This window comes from Rhinoraja longicauda, chromosome 11, assembly GCF_053455715.1.
Source record: "Rhinoraja longicauda isolate Sanriku21f chromosome 11, sRhiLon1.1, whole genome shotgun sequence".
Classification (NCBI taxonomy): Eukaryota; Metazoa; Chordata; class Chondrichthyes; order Rajiformes; family Arhynchobatidae; genus Rhinoraja; species Rhinoraja longicauda.
The window spans coordinates 41692735-41718473 of NC_135963.1; the positions used below are offsets into that span (position 1 = coordinate 41692735).

The window sequence follows — 25739 nt, forward strand, 5'->3', positions numbered from 1 at the left end:
ATAATCGCAGTGAGGGGGCTGCTGCAGAGGAGCTACGTGTAGGCCTCCAACTTGTCATACATCCATCCTGGCCACACCTCTAAAGATAAGAGGAAACTCCACTTTTGGATTTACACTTGGACTATCTCTGGTACTTTTCTCCCCTTTCTTGATCGCTCTGTCATCATCACAGGGGACAGACTATCAGTCAACGTCTACTACAAATGTACCGACTCCCATAGTTATCTGACCATACCTCCTCCCGGGCTGTATCTTGCAAAAACGCTGTCCTCTACTCTCAATATCTCCGTCTCCCCTGTATCTGCTGCCAAGATGTTTTTCCCAAGATGTCCTCTTTCTTTAGTAAACTTAGTTTTCTCCACTCTGCTATCATAGATAGATCCCTCGCTAATGTCTCCTCTGTGTACCCTAGTTCTGCTATCACTCCCCCTCCCCCAAGATAGCACAAGGACAAGAGTTCCACTGGTCCTTACCTTACCCCCCCCCCCCACAGCCTCCACTTCTAACACATCATTCTCTGACATTTCCTCCACCTCCGACGTGATCCCACCACCAGTCACATCTTCTCATCCCCACACCTTTCTGCCTTCTGCAGACTGCTCCCAAACCACCACCCCCCCCCCCCCCCCCCCCAGGTACTTTCCCCTGAAACTGCAGGAGATGCAGGAGATTTGTCCCAACACCTCCCTCGCATCCATCCAGGGACCCCAGCAGTCCTTCCAGGTGAAACGGAGGTTCACGTGCACCTCCTCTAACCTCATCTACTACATCCAGTTACTGATGTGGCCTCCTTTACATCAGTGAGACCAAGTGTAGACTAGGCAACCATTTCACCGAACATTTGCATTTGGTCCGGCAAGGTCTGCTGGATCTCCCAATTGCTAACCATTTTAACCCCCCTTCTAATTCCCATACTGATCTTTCTGTCTTGGGACTCCTCCATTGCCAGAGTAAGGCCACATGCAAACTGACGGAACAGTTTGTGACCACATGCAAACTGAGGAACAGTTCGGCCTAGGTAACTTACCAACTAACGGAATGAACATTGAATTCTCCAATTTTAGGAAATAAGCTTACAAATACCCCTCCCCCCCCCCCCTTTTCCCTCTCTCTTCCCTGTGACCACCTGGATTCACACCTATTTCTCTGCTTTTCCCTCCCACCCCCACCCCCTTTCCATCTATGTTCCTTCCTCTAGCTTCACAATTCACAACCTGTCCTACCCTTATCTCACACTTTTTGTCATTTCATTTCTGATCTTTGTCCAATCAAAACCCCTCCTCAACTGTATCCACCTATCACTTGCCAGGCTTTGTTTCCCTCTCCCCCAACCTCTCTTCCAGCTTTCTCCGTCAAGCCCCCCATCACAATCAGTCTGAGGAAGAGTCCCAACTCGAAACGTAACCGATCCATGTTCTTCAAAGATGCTGCCTGACTCACTGAGTTATTCCAGCACTTTTCTATTTTGTATCTGCTGTTCTCCTTTCAGATTCTATTGTCACTCCTGGTAATATCCTACAAGAACCAGCCCTCACCACCCTGTGATAAGGGCTTAGAGGTACAATATGGAAACAGGCCCTTTGACCCACTGCGGCCATCGATCACCCATACATTAGTTTTATGTCCTCCACACTAAAGGCAATTTAGAGAAGCCAATTAACCTACAAACCTGCACATCTTTGGAATGTGGCTGGAAATAGAGCACCTAGAGAAAGCCCTCGCGGTCACAGGGAAACCGTACAAACTCCTTACAGAATGCACTTGTAGTCAGGATCGAACCCAGGTCTCTAGCGCTGTGAGACAGCAGCTCTATCGCTGAGCTATTGTGCCACCCTTAAAAAGCAGTTGTAGTTGACTATCCCGCATTTGGTGACATCACATGCATCAGCGCACCAAAGTTCAATGGGATAACCTCGTCCTGGGAGATTGGCCATCATGACCACTGATTCTCCTTTGCCACGGAGGTATCCTTTCCTTTCCAGATGAGCCTTGCAATTTGAGCACGTGAGAGATATTTGTTGTCTTAAGGGCTTAGGAAATGGCAAACAATGTCATGGGCTCCTCCTAATGTGGCCCGATCTTGTGTTGTCTAAGCCAGCTTTAATGAGCTAGCTTAGAGCTGTTGGCTTTCATGCTTAGATTTTGAGTAGCACCAGCTGAAATGAATGCGAATGTTATTAACTGATGTATTCAGGGACGAGGAAGAGGGATTAAGGACCACAGGTGACTCTACTTCCTGAACATAGTGAGGCAGCTCTCAACAACTGACCTAATTTCTTTTCACGGTGCTAACTTTCTCATAGAATGTGTTAAGGATGCTTCAAACATCATTCCTCAATGTTGCAATTCATTTAACACATCAGACACATCAAACTGAAATGTATTCCAAATTGAACATCAGTGGCTGGTTTGAACATAAAGATCCTAAGAAGCACGACGGATTAGATGTACTATAACAATGCTCTTTGATGAAGCCCTGCTTGTTAGTAATGTTTTCAGTGACCTCCAGAAACATTGGGTGGCTTATAGAAAAGTAGCATTAGAAAGATAGAAAATGAGACCGTCCCTTTGTCCACCACAGGATCCGACTCACAGCAATGAGCAGCGATGTTGTTTGGGGAATAAACATTGAGCAGGGAACTAGGAAACACTGCACGCTCTTCCAGCAGTGGCTTTTACATCCAGCTGGTTGGAAAGCATCTGGATTTAACACCTCATTGGAAAGATGCCACCTTCAGGAGGGCTGCACTTCCACAGCACTGCCCTGGGTATGCAGCAGATGAGCCACAAGGTCGTTCTCCTTTGATTAGTTATCACCGAGGTGGCAACGAGCAGCAGTGGGCCAGAGGTTTGTGCATTCAACGGACACAAGTGACCAGCATGGGGCCAGGTTCTCCTCTGGGAGGGCTGGATCAAGGGTCAGCAGCTAACAGTGAAAGCAGTGGAGGTGCGTGACATCTGGTTTAGTTTAGCTTAGTTTAGAGACACAGCGTGGAAACAGGCCCTTCGGCCCACCGAGTCAGCGCCGACCAACAATCCCAGCACACTAACACAATCCTACAGTCATTAGGGCCAATTTACATTTATACCAAACCTGTACGTCTTTTTAGTATGGGAGTTAAACCGGAGCCTCCTGGAGAAAACCCACACAGGTCGCAGGGAGAAGGTTCAAACTCCGTTCACGCATGCAAGCACCCGTAGTCAGGATTGAACCCGGGTCTCTGACGCTATAAGGCAGCAACTCTACTGCTACGCCACTGTGCCGCCCCTGTATTTCAGAAAACTTGAGGGAGGTGGGATTCAATTTTTTTTTGGAGGGGTTGTTGGCATATGTCAAGATGTCAGGGTCGAAAGTAATTGTCGGAAGGTTGCCTGTATAGATGCTTCAAGAAATTGCCACTGGACTTTTCAATAACGGAATCATGAGATTGGTGAGAGGGAAGGAGAGGGCTTTCAGCAGATCAGGCCAGCAGAGTGGAGAATGGTGGTGGCAGGTTGATCATTGTGGGCTAGGGTACTGTGGGTCGACAGGACACCTGACTGACTGATGCATCCTGACTCCTTTTTCTCAGGAGATTGTCCCCCTGCAACCTCCAACATCGTAGTGCCACAGCCTCACATTTCCAACGATTATGCCTGACCTGATGAGGGTTTCCAGCACTTTCCGTTTTTATAACTGACTGACCCGCTTGGAATCGTGATCTGGTCTCACTGCAGGGAGGGCAGGAGTACTCAAGAATCCCAGGACAATGTATCCCAAATGCCCATCAGGACAATGATGGCATTCCACATGTCTTTAATACTAAAATCAGGAATGGCCTTTAGAACTTTTCACTCCAGAAAATGAGTAGTTTACAACTGCACTGTGTGGAAAAAGACAACAGTTTGTTACTGAGTTTCTTGGGCATGAGTTCCCAAGGTGGTTTGAGGCTCAGTCTGAAGTGCAGTTAAAGATGTCACGTAGGAAAAATTACAGTCAACTCCCGCATATCAACTGGAGTTCTGATGAGGGATCACTGATCTGAAAGGTTAACTCTGTTTCCTTTCTGACTGAGTGTTTCTGTTTTAATTCAGTACAGGAAGCTCCCACAACAGCGATGAACACACAAACTCCTGACGCAGAGGAGAGAGTACAAGTCACTTATCTGACAGCCTGTCATTCATGGGATCTATCCTGGGATTCTGTAGGTCAGGAAAGGCAAGATACATCTTTCTTTCTCATCACAGTAGCCTTGGGTATGCACAATGCTACACTACCATCAAAGGCATGCTGTGGAGTGGGATAATGGATTAGATCCACACTGGGCAAATAACAAACTGCTGGAGGATTTCATAGTGCCAGGCAGTATCTGTGGAGAGAAATGGACCTTTCAGATTGGCATGGTTCTTCGCACTGTTTGTTTATTTCCCTCCACAGATGCTGCCTGACCCACTGAGTTCTTCCATTGTTTGCTTTTGCTCAAGATCCAGCATCTTTGGTCTCATGTCTCTAAATCCACAATGACACCTTCAATGACAATGAGAATAAGATCTCATGTTGTGGTATCTCAACGAGTGTTCTCCGCAGTCTTTCTGGCCTTGCGATGTGCAAACACTCACATTGCTGCTCGAGCCATTTTCCTTTTCTTCTGAAGTTCCTTAGGGTCAAAGGTGACTTGCTTCCCATCTGGGTGGCGAGGTGACAGATGAGGCCAACGTGGGAAGTGCAGGTTTGTGGCAGATGAACTAAGTGGTGGCTAGTGGGCGGGCAGGTGAGTAGCTTGTGAGGTGGTGCACACCTCACCATTGACATGGGCTTCTGTGTGCTCCTGATATAAGGACGTGACATTTTTAAAACCACTCTTAATGCTCTACTTTCAATAGTCATCAATCAGAGAGTCCCAGGAGTCAGTGGGGAGCTTACATTTCTTCAAGGAGTCTTTGAGAACATTCTTAAATAAACATAGCACAAAAAGTAAGGAAATTTGTGTTTGGTAGATTATTTCTTTGTTGTAACAATGTTTCTTGGCAATAAATCTTATACCGTTGGAAAGCCTGTTTATTTCCCTTTTAAATGGTGCCACATTTGTAAGGAACATGCATTTGTGGGATGAGCAGCAGAGCTGAGTATGTGGGTTGCGCCCATGAAAAATCTGCCAAATCTTCTCTGCCAATGCCAAACAGCTTATTCTGCCATTGACTCTTGTTCGGTGTTGTTTGGTGGATTGGATGATTGAAGTCTGAAGAAACAAGACATATTGGCAATTTAACAATTTATTCATTTAATAAACATGAGCCTCAGTAGCGTGTGGAAGAACCATACACAGCCACAACAGCCTGGCACCTCCTCCTCATGCTGGTCACCAGCCTGGTCACACACTGTTGTGGGATGGCATCCCATTCTTCAACCAGCATTTGTCGCAAGTCAGCCAACGTGGTTGTGTTGGTCACTCTGGCACGAACAGCACGCCCAAGCTGATCCCACAAGTATTCAATGGGGTTGAGGTCAGGACTGCTGGCAGGCCATTCCATCCTCTCCACTCCCAAATTCTGGAGGTAGTCTCTGAGAAACGCTGCTCTGTGGGGGCGAGCATTGTCATTTTGGAGGATAGAGTTCGGTCCCAGACTGTGGAGATATGGGATTGCCATTGGTTGCAGAATCTCATCTCGATATCTCTCTGCATTGAGATTGCCTCCAATGATGACAAGCCTCGTTTTTCCAGTGAGGGAGATGCCGCCCCACACCATCACACTGCCTCCATCAAAAGATGTTACTCTATCGGTGCAGCAATCAGCATAACGTTCTCCGCGTCTTCTCCACACTTTGACCCTATGATCCAACTGCCGTAGGCAGAATCTGGACTCATCGCTGAACATAACGTTCCTCCACATGTTCAGGTTCCAGTGCACGTGTTGCCGACACCAGCGCAAACGGGCCTGACGGTGAAGGGCAGTCATGGCAGGCCTCCTGGCAGCCCTATGAGACCGGAGATTGTCTGGGCAGAGAGCCGTCGGCCATATCGTCCTGCAAACCTTGACTGCAAATCAGTAGAAGACAGCCTATGGTTCCTAAGTGCTGACAGGGTGAGGAAATGGTCTTCTTCGGGTGTCGTCTTCTTGGGACGCCCACTTCGCGGCCTGTCTCTGACATCCCCTGTTATATGGAACTTGGCCTTCACTTTGGAGATGGTACTAGGGCTCACTCCAAATAATGCCGCAACTTGGTTTTGCGGAACACCAGCTTGAAGTTGCCCTATCGCACGGGCCCTATCCAGATCAGTCAAACGTGGCATGCCGATTCTTGGAGCAGACACCTACTGACCACTGTGGCAGGGCCCATGCTCACAGATGCTGCCAATCAGGTGCCAATCAGGCACCTGATTGTCAGCACCTGGTGGTACCAGAAGCTCAAAACAGGAGTCAATAGCAACAGCAGAATAAGCTGTTTGGCATTGGCAGAGAAGATTTGGCAGATTTTTCATGGGCGCAACCCACATACTCAGGTCTGCTGCTCATCCCACAAATGCATGTTCCTTACAAATCTGGCACCATTTAAAAGGGGAATAAACAGGCTTTCCAACAGTATAAGATTTATTGCCAAGAAGCATTGTTACAACAAAGAAATAATCTACCAAACACAAATTTCCTTACTTTTTGTGCTATGTTTTAGTTTCCTTTGAGCACACCTTTAATCTGCTCCTATGAGCTAGAAATATAGAGGCAGTTTGGGGAGTCTGGTGTTGAGCATGTGAGTGAGCAAATGGGCTGGCTGAGAATTATGAGGGGGGTCAATACCTAGGAGAGAATCTCAACATTGAGTCACTTATTCCTCCAGAGAATTTGGAGGTTTTTGTGGAGACAGTGTTGGTAGTAAGTTTCCAATGCCTTTCTAATGTCTGCTGTGGGTTGCCCCGGTCTCAGAAGCATACAGGTGGGCAGGGATCACAAAAGGAGTGTTGCTCAATCTGGCCTTGAACCTGGTGAGACGCAGGAGGAGCCCGATCAGGACTCACCCCACAGAGCCCAGTCTCTCCACACACCAGAGTCTCCCAACCCCTGCAGAGGTCTGATCCGTGGGTGTTTGCTGCTGGGACGCAAGTCGGGGCCTGATCAACCCCGGCTGGGTCGCCTGGGCGAGGGTGTCTGATGTTGTGAGACCCAAAACACCCCATGACCCCAGGTCACATCACTGAGGATGCGTCCCAGCGCATCCAGAAGATGTATCTTTCACATAATGTGCTCCTGTGAGCTAGAAATATAGAGGCAGTTTGGGGAGTCTGGTGTTGAGCATGTGAGTGAGTGATAGGACCTGCCCAAAGGGGCTGACTGAGAATTATGAGGGGGGTCAATATCTAGGAGAGAATCTCAACATTGGTTCACTTATTCCTCCAGGGAATTTGGAGGTTTTTGTGGAGACAGTGTTGGTAGTAAGTTTCCAATGCCTTTCTAATGCCTGCTGTGGGTTGCCCTGGTCTCAGAAGCATACAGGTGGGCAGAGATCACAAAAGGAGTGTTGCTCAATCATTTAATGGCTATGTGGGCATAAATATCTATTTCCCCCCCCCCTTTCCTTATCTGATCTCTACCTATCTTGTGGGGAAGTGATAAGTATGTGGGGAGGAGTGAATTAGTGAATTAGAAAAAGTAGTGAAATGGGATTAGTGAAGCGGTTAGTTCAAATGGACCCAGCAGGCCAGTGGGCCCGTCGACCTGCTGTATGTCTCTGTGATGCTAGGCTGAAAATCACTGTAAACTGCTTACCAATCAATCCCTTATTACCTGAACCCCAAAAGTAGAGGTAATTAGTCTGTGATTATGCAGCATCTTGCATGACTACAGAGTGCCCAAGTGGCTTTCTGTCCATGTAATAATTTTGAAATAATATGTTGGAAAGATGGCTGGCAATTTGTGCACAGCAAGCTTCCATGGAACAGTACAGCACAGGTTCAGGCCCTTCAGCCCACAATGTCCATGCCAAACATGATGCCAAGTTAAACTAATCTCATCTGCCTGCATGTGATCGACATCACTCCATCCCCAGCATATCTGTGGGCATATCTGAAAGCCTCTTAAACATCGCTATTATGCATGCTTCCACCATCACCACCCCTGGCAGAGTGATCCAGACACCCACCACTGTGCAAAAAACCTGCTCCACCCAACTCCTTTAAACCTTCCCCCTCTTACTTTAAAGCTACGTTCCCTTGTCTATGACATTATCAACCATGGGAAAAAAATCTGACTGCCTACTCTATCTAAACCAGAAGGTAAAGATATTATATGCCTTCTTTACCACTCTATCTCCTTGTGTTGCCATTGTCAGGCGGCTGTGGACTTGGATCCCATCATCCCTCTGTACATCAATGCTGTTAATTAAGGTTCTCACCTTTAACTGTATATTTTCCCTTTACATTTGATTTCCATTAGAGCAACACAAAACACCCGAGTTCAGCTTTGTCCACTATTTCCCAGCGAATTAACATTTATAACATGGGAAGCAGGAGTAAGCCAAACATTCTGTCGCACAGAGTTGCCGTGGAGCAAGATGGGTGCCTTGACTGCTTACCTGCCCCCTCCCCAAATCCTTCAGTTCAAAAACCCATTGATCTCAGCTGCTCCACGGTTTCTCAGCTAGAGAATTCAAGTTTAACGCCCTTCTGCATCATTAAATTACCACTCAGTCCCAATAATGGGTCCCTTATCCGGGACCATGTAGTTCTGGACTATTCAGCTTTTGGAAGCAGCTTCGACAGATCCCTTTCAGAATCTTGAACTGAAATGATCTCACCTGCTCCAAAGCTTCATTCTCACTCAGTCTCTCATCATATGGCAGCCCTTCATCCTAGAAATGTGTCCAGTGAATCTAAGCTACACCGACTCTGTGTGTGAGGTAAGTGTATTTTTCCTTGAGACCAAAACTGCACACAGTACTCCAAATGAGATCCTGAGCAAGATTTCTTTATTTTTGACTTCTAAACCTCAAACCTCTAAACCCTCCTAATTGGGTACTATAAAGGGCGGCATGGTAGCGCAGCGGTAGAGTTGCTGCTTTACAGCGAATGCAGCGCCGGAGACTCAGGTTCGATCCTGACTACGGGTGCTGCACTGTAACGAGTTTGTACGTTCTCCCCGTGACCTGCGTGGGTTTTCTCCGAGATCTTCGGTTTCCTCCCACACTCCAAAGACGTACAGGTATGTAGGTTAATTGGCTGGGTAAATGTAAAAATTGTCCCTAGTGGGTGTAGGATAGTGTTAATGTACGGGGATCGCTGGGCGGCACGGACTTGGAGGGCCGAAAAGGTCTGTTTCCGGCTGTATATATATTATATGATATGATATGATATAATAACATATTGACCTGTGTCCAGTGATCGCGCTGTTTATGATTGTCACTCAACATACAGCAGTCTACTTACGTGCAGCAAGAGAACAGCAGCGAGGAAAGATTGCCCCTGGCAATAACCAATGTCCTCATCGTGCACAGAGTAAGCCTGTAGAGAAAAAAAGGCAGCAATAAAAACCAAGGCAAGCTGCGTGAATACTGCTTGTTCATGGACGGCAGAAGTCCTCCCTGGCAGATTCATCTCAATAAACTTACAAGTTATCACCATAAGGCATAGTAGCAGAATTAGGCCATTTGGCTCATCGAGTCTACTCTGCCATTTGATCTATTTTCCTTCTCAACCCCAATCTCCTGCCTTCTCCTCGTAACCTTTGACGCCCTTATGAATCAAGAACCTATCAATCTCTGCTTTAAAAGAACCCAGTGTATTGGCCTCCACAGCCAACTGTGGCAATGAATTCCAGATTTACCATCCTCCGACTAAAGAAATTCTTACTCATCCCCATTCTAAAGGAATGTCCTTTTATTCTGAGGCTGAGCCCTCTGGTTCTAGACTCTCCCATTACTGGAAACATCCTTTCCACGTCCACTCACAACAATGAGGCATATTCAACACAGAGACTTTTAGCTTTAAAATTAAGGGCAAAACTGCCACCCTCCATTAGGCCATTCAACACTGCATCAGAAAAAATGGGCTTCACAACTTCTTGAACATAATGCAAACTGGAATTTTAGCACAATGCTGTGTTAGCGCTACATTGTTGGAGGTACTGATTTTCAACTGAGATGTATGCTTGCTATTTCACCTGCCCTTTAAGGAGATTGGAAGAATTCCCACTGCTAAAGGGATCAGGGGGTATGGAGAGAAGGCAGGTACAGGCTACTGAGCTGGATGATCAGCCATGATCATATTGAATGGCGGTGCAGGCTCGAAGGGCCGAATGGCCTACTCCTGCACCTATTTTCTATGTTTCTATGTTTCTATGTATTACATAAATATTGAGAGTTCTCCTTGTACCCTAGACAACATCTTGCCCTCAATCTATTTTATCCATATAATATAATACTTTATTTACATTTGTGCATTTTTGTTGAACTCAAATTGGATCTCAAGGCTCCTGTATTACTCCTCTGACTACAACAAAATGACTTCAGTGATACTGGACATGGCCGGTAACCAGGGATTGTTTTCAGGGACCTTCGATCATGCCATTAATTCTAAATTTCATTGTCTAAGACTTTGTCTCCTAAATTTTTTTTATCACAACATATTTTAAAGTTACTGGACTTGACAGCCGGATCTATACAAATAGACTGAGAAGTAGAAATAAATCCTATTCTGTTTGACATGTGCATTCATAAGGTATATAACAAAAGGCTATTCCTTTTGTGGAGCTATTGATTGTAAATCATTTGGTTTGTGTCCCTTGTGCAAATGAAGGAGAGAAAATAGTGCCTCTTTAAAGGCTGATCTCAGTTATTTATATCTCATTGCTGCACTGTCACTGCATCTTGAGAATTACAGTGGCTTTTCATCAATTCCCCCATGCCAACAGACAAAGGATTATTGCCTTAAGAATCAGTACATATATCTTATCAGTCAGATCAAGGGAATATTTTTCAAAAGTTCAAGCTGATATTTTACAAAGTTTGCGTCTTCTACAGGAAACAGTGAATGCTAAAAAGCCAGGCCAAATCTTCATACATTTTTGGATAGGCCTCAACTGAAGCTGGGTGTTCAATGCGGAACACAAGGTCCTCAGAAGGGTATCTGGATAGACTGGAGAAACTAGAACAGTTGTCTTGAGAACAGGGAAGATTAAGAGGAGATTTAATTTTTTTTTTCAAGAATGATTCCAGGAATGAGTGGATTAGCATATGATGAGCGTTTGACAGCACTGGGCCTCTGCTCGCTGGAGTTTAGAAGGTTGAGTGGGGACCTCATTGAAACTTACAGAATAATGAAAGGCATTGATAAAGTGGATGTGGAAAGGATGTTTCCACTGGTGGGAGAGTCTAGAACCAGAGGTCACAGCTTCAAAATTAAAGGGCACTCTTTTAGAAAGGTGAGGAGGAACTTCTTTAGTCGGAGGGTAGTTAATCTGTGGAACTTATAAGGTCATAAGGAAGTAGATCTACCAAGCACTGCTGAGCAGCAGAGCTGGCTCAAAGGGTCATGTCACAAGGTTATAGGAGTAGAATTAGGCCATTCTGCCCATCATCTACTCTGCCAATCAATCATGGCTGATTTATCTCTCCCTTCTAACCCCATTCTCCTGCCTTCTCCCCATAACCTCTGACACCTGTACTAATCGTGATTCTAACTATCTCTGCCTTAAAAATATCCGCTGACTTGGCCTCCACAGCTTTTTGTGGCAAAGAATTCCATAGATTCACCACTCTCTGACGAAAGGAATTTCTTCTCATCTCCTTTCTAAATGAACGTCCTTTAATTCTGAGGCTATGACCTCCAGTCCTAGACTCTCTACATCCACTCTATCCAAGCCTTTCACTATTCTGTATGCTTCAGTGAGGTCCTCCCTCATTCTTCTAAACTCAAGCGAGTACAGGCCCAGTGCTGACAAACGCTCATCATAGGTGAACCTACTCATTCCTGAGATAATTCTTGTAAACCTACTCTAAACCCTCTCCAGAGCCAGCACATCCTTCCTCAGATATAGATGCCCAAAATTGCTCACAAATTCCAAATGCAGCCTTACCACTGCCTTATTGAGCCTCAACATTACATCCCTGTTTTTGTATACAAGCCCTCTTGAAATAAATGCTAGAATTGAGTTTGCTTTCTTTACTACCGATTCAACTTGCAGATTTACTTTTTGGGAATCCTGCACCAGTACTTCTGGATTCTCACCCCATTTAGAAAATAGTCTATGCCTTTATTCCTACTACCAAAATGCATGACTCCACACTATATTCCATCTGCCACTTCTCTGCCTACTTTTCCAACCTGTCCAAGTTATTCTGCTGAGTCCCTGCTTTCTCTACACTACCTACCCCTCCACCAATCATCCACAAACTTTGCCACAAAGCCTGCAATCCCCTCATCCAAATCATTAATATACAACGTGGTTTAGCAGTCCCAGCACCGACCCTTGTTGAGCTCCACTAGTTAAAGCCCGCTTTAGTCTTCTGCAATCCAGCCAACTTGCTATCCATGCTAGTATCTGCCCTTTGATACCATGGGCTCTTATCTTCCTAAACAGCCTAACGTGTGGCACCTTATCAAAGACTTTCTGAAAATCTAAGTAAACAACATCTACTGATTCATCAGTCTGAAGAAGGGTCTCGACCCGAAACGTCACCCATTCCTTCTCTCCAGAGATGCTGCGTCCCCCTGAGTTACTGCAGCATTTTGTGTCTACCTGACTCTCCTTTGTCTGTCCTGCTATTTACTTCTTCAAAGAATTCTAGCAAATTTGTCAAGCAAGATCTCCCCTTCACAAAGCCATGCTGACTTTGGCCTATTTTATCGTGAACTTCTAAGTACTCCGTAACCTCATCCTTTATAATGGACTCTAAAATCTTACTGACCACCGGTCAGACTAACCGGCCTTTAGTTCCCACTATCCTGCCTTGCTCCCATTTTGTGCAGCGGGGTTATATTGGCAATTTTCCAAACATCTGTGACCACTCCTGACTCTAGTGATTCCTGAGATACCACTATGGCGGCACGGTAGCGCAGCGGTAGAGTTGCTGCTTTACAGCGAATGCAGCGCCGGAGACTCAGGTTCGATCCTGACTACGGGTGCTGCACTGTAAGGAGTTTGTACGTTCTCCCCGTGACCTGCGTGGGTTTTCTCCGAGATCTTCGGTTTCCTCCCACACTCCAAAGACGTACAGGTATGTAGGTTAATTGGCTGGGTAAATGTAAAAAATTGTCCCTAGTGGGTTTAGGATAGTGTTAATGTGCGGGGATCACTGGGCGGCACGGACTTGGAGGGCCGAAAAGGCCTGTTTCCGGCTGTATATATATGATATGATATGATATGATATGATATGATATCAATGCCTCCACAATCTCTAAAGCCACCTCTTTCAGAACCCTAGGGTGCAGTCCATCCGGCCCAGGTGACTTATCCACCTTCAGCCGTTTCAGCTTCCCAAGCACCTTCTCCCTAGTAATAGCCTCTCCACTAACTTCCACCCCCTCTCTTGAATTTCAGGCATATTGTTGGTGTCTTCCACAGTGAAGACTGATGCAAAAAAGTTATTCATCTCCTCTGCCATTTCTTTATTCCTCATTATCACTTCTCCTGCATCATTCTCCAGCGGTCCAACCTCCACTCTTGCCTTTCTTGCTTTTTAAATAACTAAAGAAACTCTTGCTATCCTCTTTTATATTATTGGCTAGCTTAACTTCGTATTTCATCTTTTATCCCCGTGTTGTCTTCTTAGTTACCCTCTGTTGTTCTTTAAAAGCTTCCCAATCCTCTGGCTTCCCACTAATGTTTGCAATGTTATACACACCTTCTCTTTTAGTTTTATACTGTCCTTGACTTCCCTTGTCAGCCACAGTCGCCTCTTTCTCCCACTAGAATCTTTCTTCCTCTTTGGAATAAAAAGATCCTGAATCTTCCGGATTATTCCCAGAAATTCCTGCCATTGCTGTTCCACTGTCATCCCTCCTAGGGTCCCTTTCCAGTCAACTTTGGCCAGCTCCTCCCTCATGCCTCTGTCATCCCCTTTGCCCAGCTGCAACACCGACACATCCCATAACACTTTCTCCCTCTCAACTTGCAGATTAAAACTTATCATATTGTGGTCGCTACCTCCTAATGGTTCCTTTAACTTGAGTTCCTCTATCAAATCTGGTTCATTCCATAACACTAAATCCAAAATTGCACTCTACAAATTCCCTTTCTTGGGGTTCGGTACCAACCTGATTTTCCAAGTCTACCTGCATATTGAAATCTCCCATGATCACCGTAGCATTGCCTTTTTTTTCATGCCAATTTTATCTCCTGATGTAACTTGTACCCTGTATCCTGGCTACTGTCTGGGGGCCTATAAATAACTCTCATTAGTGTCTTTTTACCCGTATAATTTCTCAGCTCTATCCACAATGACTCCACATCTTCTGATCCTATGTCACCTGTCACTAAGGACTGAATTTCATTCCTAACCAACAGAGCTACCCCGCCCCCTCTACACATCTTCCTGTCATTCCGATATGACGTATAACCATGAATATTCAGCTCCTAGCTCCGATCCTCTTTCAGCCATGTCTCTGTAATTCCCACAACATCATACCTACCAATTTCTAACTGTGCAACAAACTCATCCACTTTGTTTCTTATACTACACACATTCAAATACAACACCTTTAATTTGGTATTCACCTCCCTTCTCACACCGGTTCCAATTTAACCCGACCGTACTCTCTTACCCCTCCTTGAACTTTCCGTCCCATTAATTTGGGAGACTTCTGTAACATTTCTTGCATTCTCTTTCCCTTTAACTCCACCCTTACACTTCCAATTTGCTGACGCCCCACCCACTCATTACCACAGACAGCTGCGGAGGCCAAGTCAGTGGATATTTTTAAGGCAGAGATAGACAAATTCATGATTAGAATGGGTGTCAAGGGTTATGGGGGTTATGGGAAGAAGGCCGGAAAATGGGATTAGGAGGCAAGGGATCAGCCATGTTTGAATGGCAGAGTGGTCTCGATGGGCCAAATGGCCTAACTCTATCTACTCCTATAACTTGTGAACGTGAATTTAGTGTGTGTGTTCAAAATGTGATGACTTTGATGGACTGACATGACTGACTGTATAGGGCGGCACATGGGTGGATATTCAGATTTAAGGTTTCTCGTTAAAGAAACGATTGAGAGATTAATTTTCATTGTTGTGGTGGACTGGAATGTGCTGTCTGAATGGATAATGGAGGCAAATCCAATCATAATTTTCAAAATGGAACTGGATAAATACAGAATTAGTAGGGAAATTTTTCAGGGTTCATAAGTTACAGGAGCAGAATTTGGCCATTTCGCCCATCATGTCTACTCAGCCATTCAATCATGACTGATCTATCTTTCCCGCTCAACCCCATTCTCCTGCCTTCTCTCCATATCCTGACACCTGTACTAAACAAGAATATATCAATCTCCAACTTAAAAATATCGATTTACTTGGCCTCCACAGTTTTCTCCACAGATTCACCACCCTCTGAACAAAGAAATTCTTCCTCATTTCCTTTCTATAGGTATGTCCTTTTATTCTAAGGCTGTGCCCTCTGGTCCTAGACTCTCCCACTAGTGGAAACATCCTCTCCACATCCACTCTATCCAGGCCTTTCATTATTCGGTTAGTTCCAATGAGGTCCCCCCTCATCCTTCTAAATTGCATGTGGTTATGTGGAATGAGCACGGAGTGACAGCTTGCTTAAGAATTCACGTCAAGCTGAAAGGGAAAATGACAATGATTTATGAGAGCAGAACATCAGGGAGCAGAACAGACATGCTAGATGAGTATATGAGGCATCCCAATCACTGGACTTCAGAAGCATGAAAGGGAATCTCATAGAAACCTAGAAAATTCCAGTAGAAACGGACACATTAAGTTTAGGATGTTCCTGGTGTAGGGAGTGTCCTTGATCAGAGGCCACACTGTTAGAATAAGGAATAAAGCACGTTGGTCTGCCTCCCAGGCAGAGCGTCTCAGATTACAATTATCTGGGTAAAATAAAATCTTCAGGTCACCTTTATTTTCTTTTGCCAGCCACCTTAACTCTATACCTTCAGGTTACTGACCCTTCTCCAAGTGGAAGTATTTCTATTTAGTTAATCTATTCAATTCACTCAAGCACATTATCAATCTATTTTAAACTTTCATAATGTAGTGCAGCATAGAAACAGGCCCATAATGTTTATACTGAGGATGAAGTGCCCACCTATACTAATACTTTATTTACCATACCTTGATCCATAGCTTTCTACATGCTGGCAATTCAAGTGGATTAATTCAAGTATTCATCTAGATATTTCTTAAATGGTGTGAAAGTACCCGTCTCTACCACCCGCTCTGGCAGTGTGTACCAGATTCTAACAACGCTCTGGATGAAAAGGTTCTTCCTCAGATCTCTTCTAAATTTCTTACCCCTTACCCTAAACCTATGCCCTCTTAATTTTGACACTTCTGCTAGGGGGGGGAACTTTCTCAGGATTGACCCTACCTATCCCAACAATTTTACCAAATTCATTTGAGTTCTCCAAGGAAAACAAACCCAACCCATCCATTCTTGTTTCATAACATTAGACCATAAAATATAGGAGCAGGTTCAGCCCCATTGAGTCTACTCTGCATTCAATCAAGACTGATCTACAGTATTTCTCCCTCTCAACTCAATTCTCCGGCCTTCTCCCCATTACCTTTGATGTCCTTGCTAATCAAGAATCTATCTATCTTTAAAAATACCTAATGTCTCAGCCTCCACAGCCATCTGTGGCAATAAATTCCACAGATTCACCACCCTCTGGCCAAAGAAATTCCTCCTCAGAAACCTCCTCAGATTCTTCCCAGAAACAATCCATCCAGTTAAATCTCCTCTATACTCCCTCCAGAGCAATCTTTAGTGTGACAACCAGAACTGTGCATCATACTCCAGTTGTAGCCTCACCAATGAATATCAGTCTCTTCATTCTCTCCATGTGAATGAATTTCTTCATTTCAGGAACTCTTCACTACAGTACCCTCTCCAACACCTTGACATCAGGAGATGCCACGCAGATGCATTGATACCGTTCCTAAAGTGCTGTCCCAGAATTAAACACAGACCCCACTTACTTTTGACTGTTTTCCTCTCTTAATATAGCCAAACATCCCCCATACAATTTCAGCAGCTTGATCAACTTGTCCCAATGCCTTGCAAGATATGTCTGGGTTCAATGGCAGGTCTCTGCTATTGCACATCTTTACAATGATACCATGTAATTTAAATTGTCTTTCCTTAATCTTCTGAACAAAAGGTAAAGGGGTAAGAATTTGTCTGCCATGTTTCTGCCAATTTATTTACACCCTCAGGAAATTTGTCACTATTCTCACTGCATGCTCCCTTTTTTATTTTGTGTCATGTTTGTGACATTTGGTGGAACCATGGCGATGTCATTAAAATACATCAAAAAGATCATAAGTTACAACACTGACCCCTCAGGAAGACCACTGTACACTTCCCTTGAGTTTGAAAAATATGCATTCAGTCCCTTAGCTAATTTAGTTTCCACACTGCCTTTGTTCACTTAATCCCACGGGCTTTAGTTCTGTTGATATGTAGCATCTTCTCAAATGCTTTTTGAAAATCCAATTATTTTTGCCTCAGATCATTTTCTGGAGACAATTCCCCCATGAGATTTGGCCGGCTAGCCTCTAATTGCTAGATTTATTCTATTTCCTTTGCTTAAACAAAAATAAAAACAGAATGTGCTGGAAATAATTAGGAGGTCAGGCAGCATCTGGAGAGTGAGCAGCATAGTCAAGGTTTCAGGTCCAATGACCTTTCATTAGTGCCAGAAAAAGTTAAAGATCAAATGCATTTTAAATTGCAGAGGAGGAGTGTAGACGGGATGATGCAACTGGTGAACAGAGGGTGTGAAGGTTTATTAATTAATTGCATCCATTCATTATTAATTAATTATTAATTATTTATTAATTGCATCTGAAGTCTGAAGAAGGGTCCTGACCCGAAACATCACACCTATCCATGTTCTCCAGAGACGTTGCCTGCCCCGTTGAGTTACTCCAGCACTCTGTCTTTTTTTGTAAACCAGCATTTGCAGTTCATTTCTACAAACTGCATCTGATTGTCTGAGGAAGGTGTGAATAACAGGAGATAAATGAGAACAGAGGGGAGAAAACATTGCTGGAACTGTGAGTTACAGACACAACAGTTACTGGCGATTTCAAGTAAAAGAAAGCTGGAAAATAAGCAGGCTAGGCTTATTACCAGGACCTCAAATCCTCCACTGGCACCACCAGTACAATTGAAGAGGAATGGAATTTTGAGGTTACGTCCCACTAGTTTTGCTCCCAATAATCCAACATATACCTCCTCCAGATCAGGTTCTGCTTTAAGAATGATCTACTCTCATCCATTTATATCCTGTCATATGTCACATCAGAGAAGCACCCGTGGGAGGGGGACGCTGTCACAGATGCACAAAGGGAGAGAGACCCTGGGTGAGCTGGTGGGAATATTTAGGTTAGTTTATTGTCACGTGTATCGATGTACAGTGAAAAGCTTTTGTCGCATGCTAACAGTCAGTGGAAAGACAATACATGATTACAATTGAATTGTGAGGAAGATGCAATAAGGCTGCAGGGTGACTTGGACAGGTTGTGTGAGTGGGCGGATACATGGCAGATGCAGTTTAATGTAGATAAGTGTGAGGTTATTCACTTTGGAAGTAAGAATAGAAAGGCAGATTATTATCTGAATGGTGTCAAGTTAGGAAGAGGGGATGTTCAACGAGATCTGGGTGTCCTAGTGCATCAGTCACTGAAAGGAAGCATGCAGGTACAGCAGGCAGTGAAGAAAGCCAATGGAATGTTGGCCTTCGTAACAAGAGGAGTTGAGTATAGGAGCAAAGAAGTCCTTCTACAGTTGTACCGGGCCCTGGTGAGACCGCACCTGGAGTACTGTGTGCAGTTTTGGTCTCCAAATTTGAGGAAGGATATTCTTGCTATTGAGGGCGTGCAGCGTAGGTTCACTAGGTTGATTCCCGGAATGGCGGGACTGTCGTATGTTGAAAGGCTGGAGCAATTAGGCTTGTATACACTGGAATTTAGAAGGATGAGGGGGGATCTTATTGAAACATATAAGATAATTAGGGGATTGGACACATTAGAGGCAGGAAACATGTTCCCAATGTTGGGGGAGTCCAGAACAAGGAGCCACAGTTTAAGAATAAGGGGTAAGCCATTTAGAACGGAGATGAGGAAGAACCTTTTCAGTCAGAGAGTGGTGAAGGTGTGGAATTCTCTGCCTCAGAAGGCAGTGGAGGCCAGTTCGTTGGATGCTTTCAAGAGAGAGCTGGATAGAGCTCTTAAGGATAGCGGAGTGAGGGGGTATGGGGAGAAGGCAGGAACGGGGTACTGATTGAGAGTGATCAGCCATGATCGCATTGAATGGCGGTGCTGGCTCGAAGGGCTGAATGGCCTACTCCTGCACCTATTGTCTATTGTCTATTGTCTATCCACAAGGCTCGGGAATGGGAAAGAAACAGAGGCAGTATCAAACACACGAGGACTTAGATTTAAGCGGATCTGAGAGTGGGAAAGAAACAGAGGGAGAGTGGGCTACCTGAAATTGGAAAATATCCAGCACTACGTTTTCCATCTTTGCGTTTGACACTCAATTATATGGAATGTTCTTTTGTAACCTTTGCAAGAATTCCACCCCCTTTGCCCTTTATGCTTCACAATGCCAGTTTATACTGGGTTTACTGAAGTCCCTCGGTCGATATTGTTCATTGAGAATATAATTCACTTTCTACTCAAGTTGGTATTTGACATTTGTTTCTCCAGCACAAAGTTGTGATGAGATTATCAGAGAACAGTGAGAAAATTGTGGAGGTGGTGAGTGGCAGTATCAATAAAGCCCTTTAATCCCTTGTGATTGAGCAATTCAATATATCTTTTTTATCCTTCTCTCTCACTGTCAGGTTCTTCAGCTTACTCGACTCCTTGGTATTGCTAGTAAGGCTCGCAAATGTAATTCCTTAGAAACTGGTCAAATGTACCAAAAATCAATAGGATAACAAGTCTGAGGAAGGGTCTTGACCCGAAACGTCACCTATTCCTTTTCTACAGAGATGCATGTCTGACCCGCTGAGTTACTCCAGCTTTTTGTGCCTATCTTCAGGATAATAAACACATCAGGGGGAAAAAAATCTGTGAAGGATATGAAAACTAAAAAGACGTACAAGTTTGGTATAAATGTAATTGTCCCTAGTGGGTGTAGGATAGTGTTAGTGTGCGGGGACCCTGGCCAGTGATGGCTCGAAGGGCCTGTTTCTGCGCTGTACCTTTAAACTAAACTAAACCTCCAGTAATGAAGAAAATGTCAGTTACTTCTTGTTTAAGGTGATCAGGTTGGAAGCTCATTTTCAACTACTTGGAGTAATGTGCGTTGTTTTAGTCGCCACACCACAAAAAGGATGTGAGTTTACGTGGGAGAGAATGCTGAGGAGATTCACCAGGAACCTTCCTAGAATGGAGGACTTTGCTTATGGGGAGAGATTGGACAGGCTGGGCTTGTTTTCTTTGATGCAAAAGAATCTGAGGGGTTGGGCTGATAGAATTAGATAATGAGATGCAAAAAAAGAGTAGATGGAATCTTTTTTCCTATGGCAGGAGTATCAAGCACATGAGGACTTAGATTTAAGCGGATCTGAGAGGTAAGTTTTTTTTAAACACAGTAAGTGATTGATATTTGGAAATTGTTGCCAGAGGAAGTGGTGAAATCAGAAACAATCACTTTGTTTAAAACATCCAGTACTAAGATAGGCAATTGAATAGGCAAGTGACAGATGGACATTGTCCTAATGTGAGTAAATTCGATTGGTGAAGAGGGGCAAAAAGACCTGATCGGTTGAAGACATAGACCTGAGCGGTTGAAGACCCTAGAAACAAGGAACTGCAGGTGCTGGTTTACAAACAAATACACAAAGTGCTGGAGTAATTAAGCAGGTCAGGCAACATCTCTGGTGAACATGGATAGGTAATATATCTCTAATCTAAACTAAACTTAAGCTGAAGTTTAATTTGGAGATGAATTTGGGATGGATAAGTATAGCACAGTAAATGGTAGGATACTGATAAATGGAGAGGAATGCGGTGGCTTTGAAGTGCATGCCCAGAGATACCTGAAGATAACAGGACAGATTAATCAGATGAAAACGAAGATGCATTTAAGATTTAAGCATTTTTGAACCAAACCTGAATCTAAAGGCAAGGAAGTCGTGCAAGCACACCAGACAAAGTGAAGCTAGAATGCCACACACGGACTTGGTCACTACTGGAGACTTCTCCAAAGTGAGCAGTTGTAAGCAGGGACTGTTTCTTCCCAGCTTTTATCAGGCAACTGAATTATCCTACCACAACCACAGAGCAGTGCTGAACTACTATCTACCTCATTGATGACCCTCAGACTAACCTTGATCGATCTTTACTGGCTTTACCTTGCAATAAACGTTATTCCCTTATCATGGACCTACACGCTGTAAATGGTTCGATTGTAATCATGTATTGTCTTTCTGCTGACTGGTTAGCACGCAACAAAAGCTTTTCACTGTACCTCGGTACACCTGACAATAAACGAAACTAAACTGAGCTGAGTTGGGGCTGGATTTTCCCAACTGTCTTTTCTTTCCTCTATTCTGCAGGAGGTTGCTGAGTTGCCCACTCGGCATGGCCTCACTGCTGTTGTTAACCTTCCAGAGCCACAATGTTCCATTCTATGACTTTTGTAAGCAAAAAAACCCATGGGCTGTGAAAATACATATTTTTGTATTTAATTTGACTACTGCTTGAATTCAATCACAAAAACATTAATGAAGATAAAAGGACAGTGGACCTAGGAATGCCACAATGGGTCAGGAAGAGCCTCTGTGTTTCCCTGCTGGGTGTGGGAGGACAGTGTGCTGTGCCTGGTGTGACTGATGCTCAGAAGGTGGGAGGCAATGCCCATCATCAACGATCCAGGAATATGACTGAGCTGACTTGGCTCTGCACTGACTTCTGAAAGATGGCCACTGTCAGCAGACTTGCACACAGCTGGGAAAGAAGCTGATGTGCCCCAGCAATCAGCCAAGCCCTTGTGATTACCGGAGAAAGGGCCGGGGATACGGGCAGTTTGATTGAGTGTAGAGAGTAACCTGACCACAATAATGTGCAGTGATTCAGCAATCCAGCTCTCTCACAGACACAATGATACACGATGGGCCATATAAGTCATGCAAGTTGCAGGATTACTCAACTTACTGCCATTATTAGACGGCCGATTTGACTGGTTTGTCATTAACTCCATGACCTTGCAACTTCTCATTACGAGCAGCGCCGTTGCACCTGAGACTATTTCAACCTTCAGTTTGATGAGCTGTTTCCGATGCAATGTAAATGAAGCTGCCTCAGCGGGTTCACACCACGTCGTGTTAATGCACAATCTAAAGGCAAGTGCAAAGCTTCAAACTCGACATATCCACAAAGAGATAAGACAGCCCATCGGCAGTGAGGTTTGCTGTAGTCATACAGTGTGCAAATCTTTGTGTCTATCTTCGAGTTACTCCAGCACTTTGTGTCTATCTTCGTTGTTACTTCAGCAGTTTATGTCTATCTTCTCAGTTACTCCAGCACTTTGTATCTGTCTTTTTCAGCTTCTCCAGCACTTTGTGTCTGCAGAGATACTCCAGCACTTTGTGTCTATCTTTGGTATTTACCAGCATCTGCAGTTCCTTTCTACACACTGTTCAAATTTGACCAAATGAGAAGCGGGGTACCAGATGGCAAGTGATGGAACACATGCCAGAGGTCTTCAAGATAGCAGAGAAATAAGGAGGCTTGAGGATTCAACAACATCCAATGTTGTAGAAAAGACCACTGGCACTCAGCACGGACACGTTGGCTTCAAGTGTTTCTCACAGCTAAAGAAACATGTTGAAGATGCTCACAGCTACATGCATTGCTGGAGGAAGTATACTGCATGAACAGAGCTGAAATATGGATACTGGGTAGGTGGGACTAAACGGGTTACTCTTTCAAAGTAACAGCTACACTGGCCTCCTCTGCATTCCAAGTATCAATACCTCCAAATCGAAACAGTACAGAATGAAATATAGTTTACTATTAGTGGAAGTTTCCACTTTAAACAAAATCAATCTCAAAAAGGTGGAGATCCAGGTCAATGCAGGATCACACTCAGAACAAAGAGTGCTGACACTTCAAACATTTAATAGTCTAAGAAACACTTGGTCAATAATGAAGAAGTGAAAGGTGATTCTTTCTTTTCTATTTACAACCCCAGGAAGGAAAGCAAGCATCAGCTGGATGGATAAATTAGAGTCATAGAACGTGGAAACAATCCCTTCAGCCCAAATTGCCCACACCGACCAACATGTCCCATCAACACTAGTTCCACTTGCCTGTGTTTGGCCCATTTCCCTCTAAACCTGTCCTATCCATGTACCTGTCTAAATGTTTCTTAAACGTTGCGTTGCGATAGTCCCTGCCTCAACTACCTCCTTTGGCATCTCGTTCCATACGCACACCACCCTTTGTGTGAAAAAGTTACCGCTCAAATTCCAATAAGATCTTCCCCCCTCACCTTGAACCTATGCCCTCTGGTTCTCGATTCCCCTACTGCGTGCCTCTACTCGATCTATTCCTCTCATGATTTGGGGTGATGATGGGGAGGCAGATTTTAAATCACCTTGTTGAGCTGCTGCTGGTTTTCTGCGGGGCAAGCTGATGTGGCCACAAAAATGCTGGAGTAACTCAGGTCAGGCAGCATCTCAGGAGAGAAGGAATGGGTGACGTTTCTTCTTCAGTCTGAAGAAGGGTCTCGACCCGAAACGTCACCCATTCCTTCTCTCCTGAGATGCTGCCTGACCTGCTGAGTTACTCCAGCATTTTGTGAATAAATACCTTCGATTTGTACCAGCATCTGCAGTTATTTTCTTACACAGTATTTGGCCAGTGCAGCCTGCTCAGCGAGGCACACTTTGATCCCAGAGAGAAGCCAAATCTACAATGCTTCTTAGCAGGTACCACTGACAGTTGCAATGTGCCCCAATTTCCCCAAACAAAGATCTGAATGATTGGGATGAGGGGAACATGGTGCAAATTTTGGAAGAAAAGCCAATGCAGGAAGTAGATGGCTCTGTTCATTTAGTCAGGAATGGAAATGGAAGGCAAGAGATAACATGGATGTGAACAATGGCAAGCGGTGGAGGGATGGGGGCATGCAGTAATGTGTCCAGAGTTCAGTCACTCGAGCGCTTGTTTATAGGAATCCACAGCTATCCATATTTTTCCTTGGATATCAATCAGAAGCACACCAGTCTTGTGTTCATCTGACAATTAACTCCTCCTTACCTGGTTCCACCTATCACTTCCCTGCACATGCCCCACCCCTTCTCCTCACCTCTAATTACCAGCTATTTCCCCTCTACTTCAGTCTTGAAGAAGGGTCCTGACCCAAAACACCATCAGTCTGTTTCCCTCCACAGATGCTGCCTGACCACTGAATTCCTCCAGTAATTTGTTTAGCCCAATGAAACATTATCCTTTCTGATTGAGATTATTATGAGATCCTCCCTCTTATTTCAAATCTGTTTGTATATCTTAAGGTTATTTGCAATGTCCTCCATGGTGAAGACTAATATAAAAAAATGATTGAACATATCAGCTATTTCTCTGTTTCCTGTTATTCCTTTCCCCAGCCTTGATCTCTGTAGATCCCACATCTACCACTGCCACCTTCTTCCTATGTGTACCTCCATAGAAACTCTTACCGCTTATCTCAACATTAGCGTTTTTTCTCAAAATAAATGTTCTTCCTTCACTCGCTCTTGGATCCTAGACTTCCCAATCCTCTGGTTTACCACTGGTCTTGCTACAGTATATGTCTACTTTCCAGTTTTACATTATCCTTGACCTCCTGTGTGAGCGCACAGCGTGCCTTTTTCTCATGGAAATAAATTCTTGCTGAATGTTGTGCACCAGCTGTTTGAATATCTTTCACTATTCTTTTACCGACTTATCTCCTGGCTCATTTTTCCAGTCCATCTTGGTACAATCCACCTTCACATCATTATAGTTGCCCTTATTTAAGTTGAAGGCAGTGGTTTGGTCATGTGATGTCCACCCTCTAAATGCATCTAGGATTCTTGCATATTGTGGTCACTATCTCCTTCTCTTATTCGTCTCTTATTAATCCTTCATCATTCAACATGACCAACATTGCATGTTCACTCTAGAGACATTGTGATAGCTCGGGCTGACAGCTTGATGCAGAATTGAAGGAATGCTGCACTGCTGGATGTGCCAATTTCTGGAAAAGGCATTAAACCAAGCTTGATTAAATATATCCAGGGCAATGTTTATCCTGGACCAAGGTCACGGAAACATTACCTGGTTGATTCTGCATTGCAAGCTGCAGGAGCTCACTGTGCCCAAATTAACTGGCCGTGCCTTAAGGCCAGCCAGCCTTACAATTCTGACCGCTCACTATGGGCTGTGATAAAGGATCAGGAGATCCTGAAGTCACAAAAGGACTTTTTCACACAGTAAAAGAAAATGTAATTTCCATTTAGAGACCTGAATAATTTGGGGTAATTAGCACTGGGTTATGATAAAATCTGTCAATAGACAATAGACAATAGGTGCAGGAGGAGGCCATT

At 44.3% G+C, this 25739-nt stretch overlaps 1 protein-coding gene across 3 annotated transcripts in view; it reads right to left on the bottom strand.

Annotated features, from left to right (window-relative positions):
* The window catches only part of rabgap1l (RAB GTPase activating protein 1-like), a 252872-nt gene that overhangs the window by 98951 nt on the left and 128182 nt on the right, over window positions 1-25739 (bottom strand). For all 3 annotated transcript variants that reach the window (XM_078407465.1, XM_078407464.1, XM_078407466.1), the window contains exon 15: window positions 9396-9470. In XM_078407465.1, the coding sequence (XP_078263591.1) occupies window positions 9396-9470 (75 nt within the window). The remainder of the gene's footprint in view (window positions 1-9395; window positions 9471-25739) is intronic.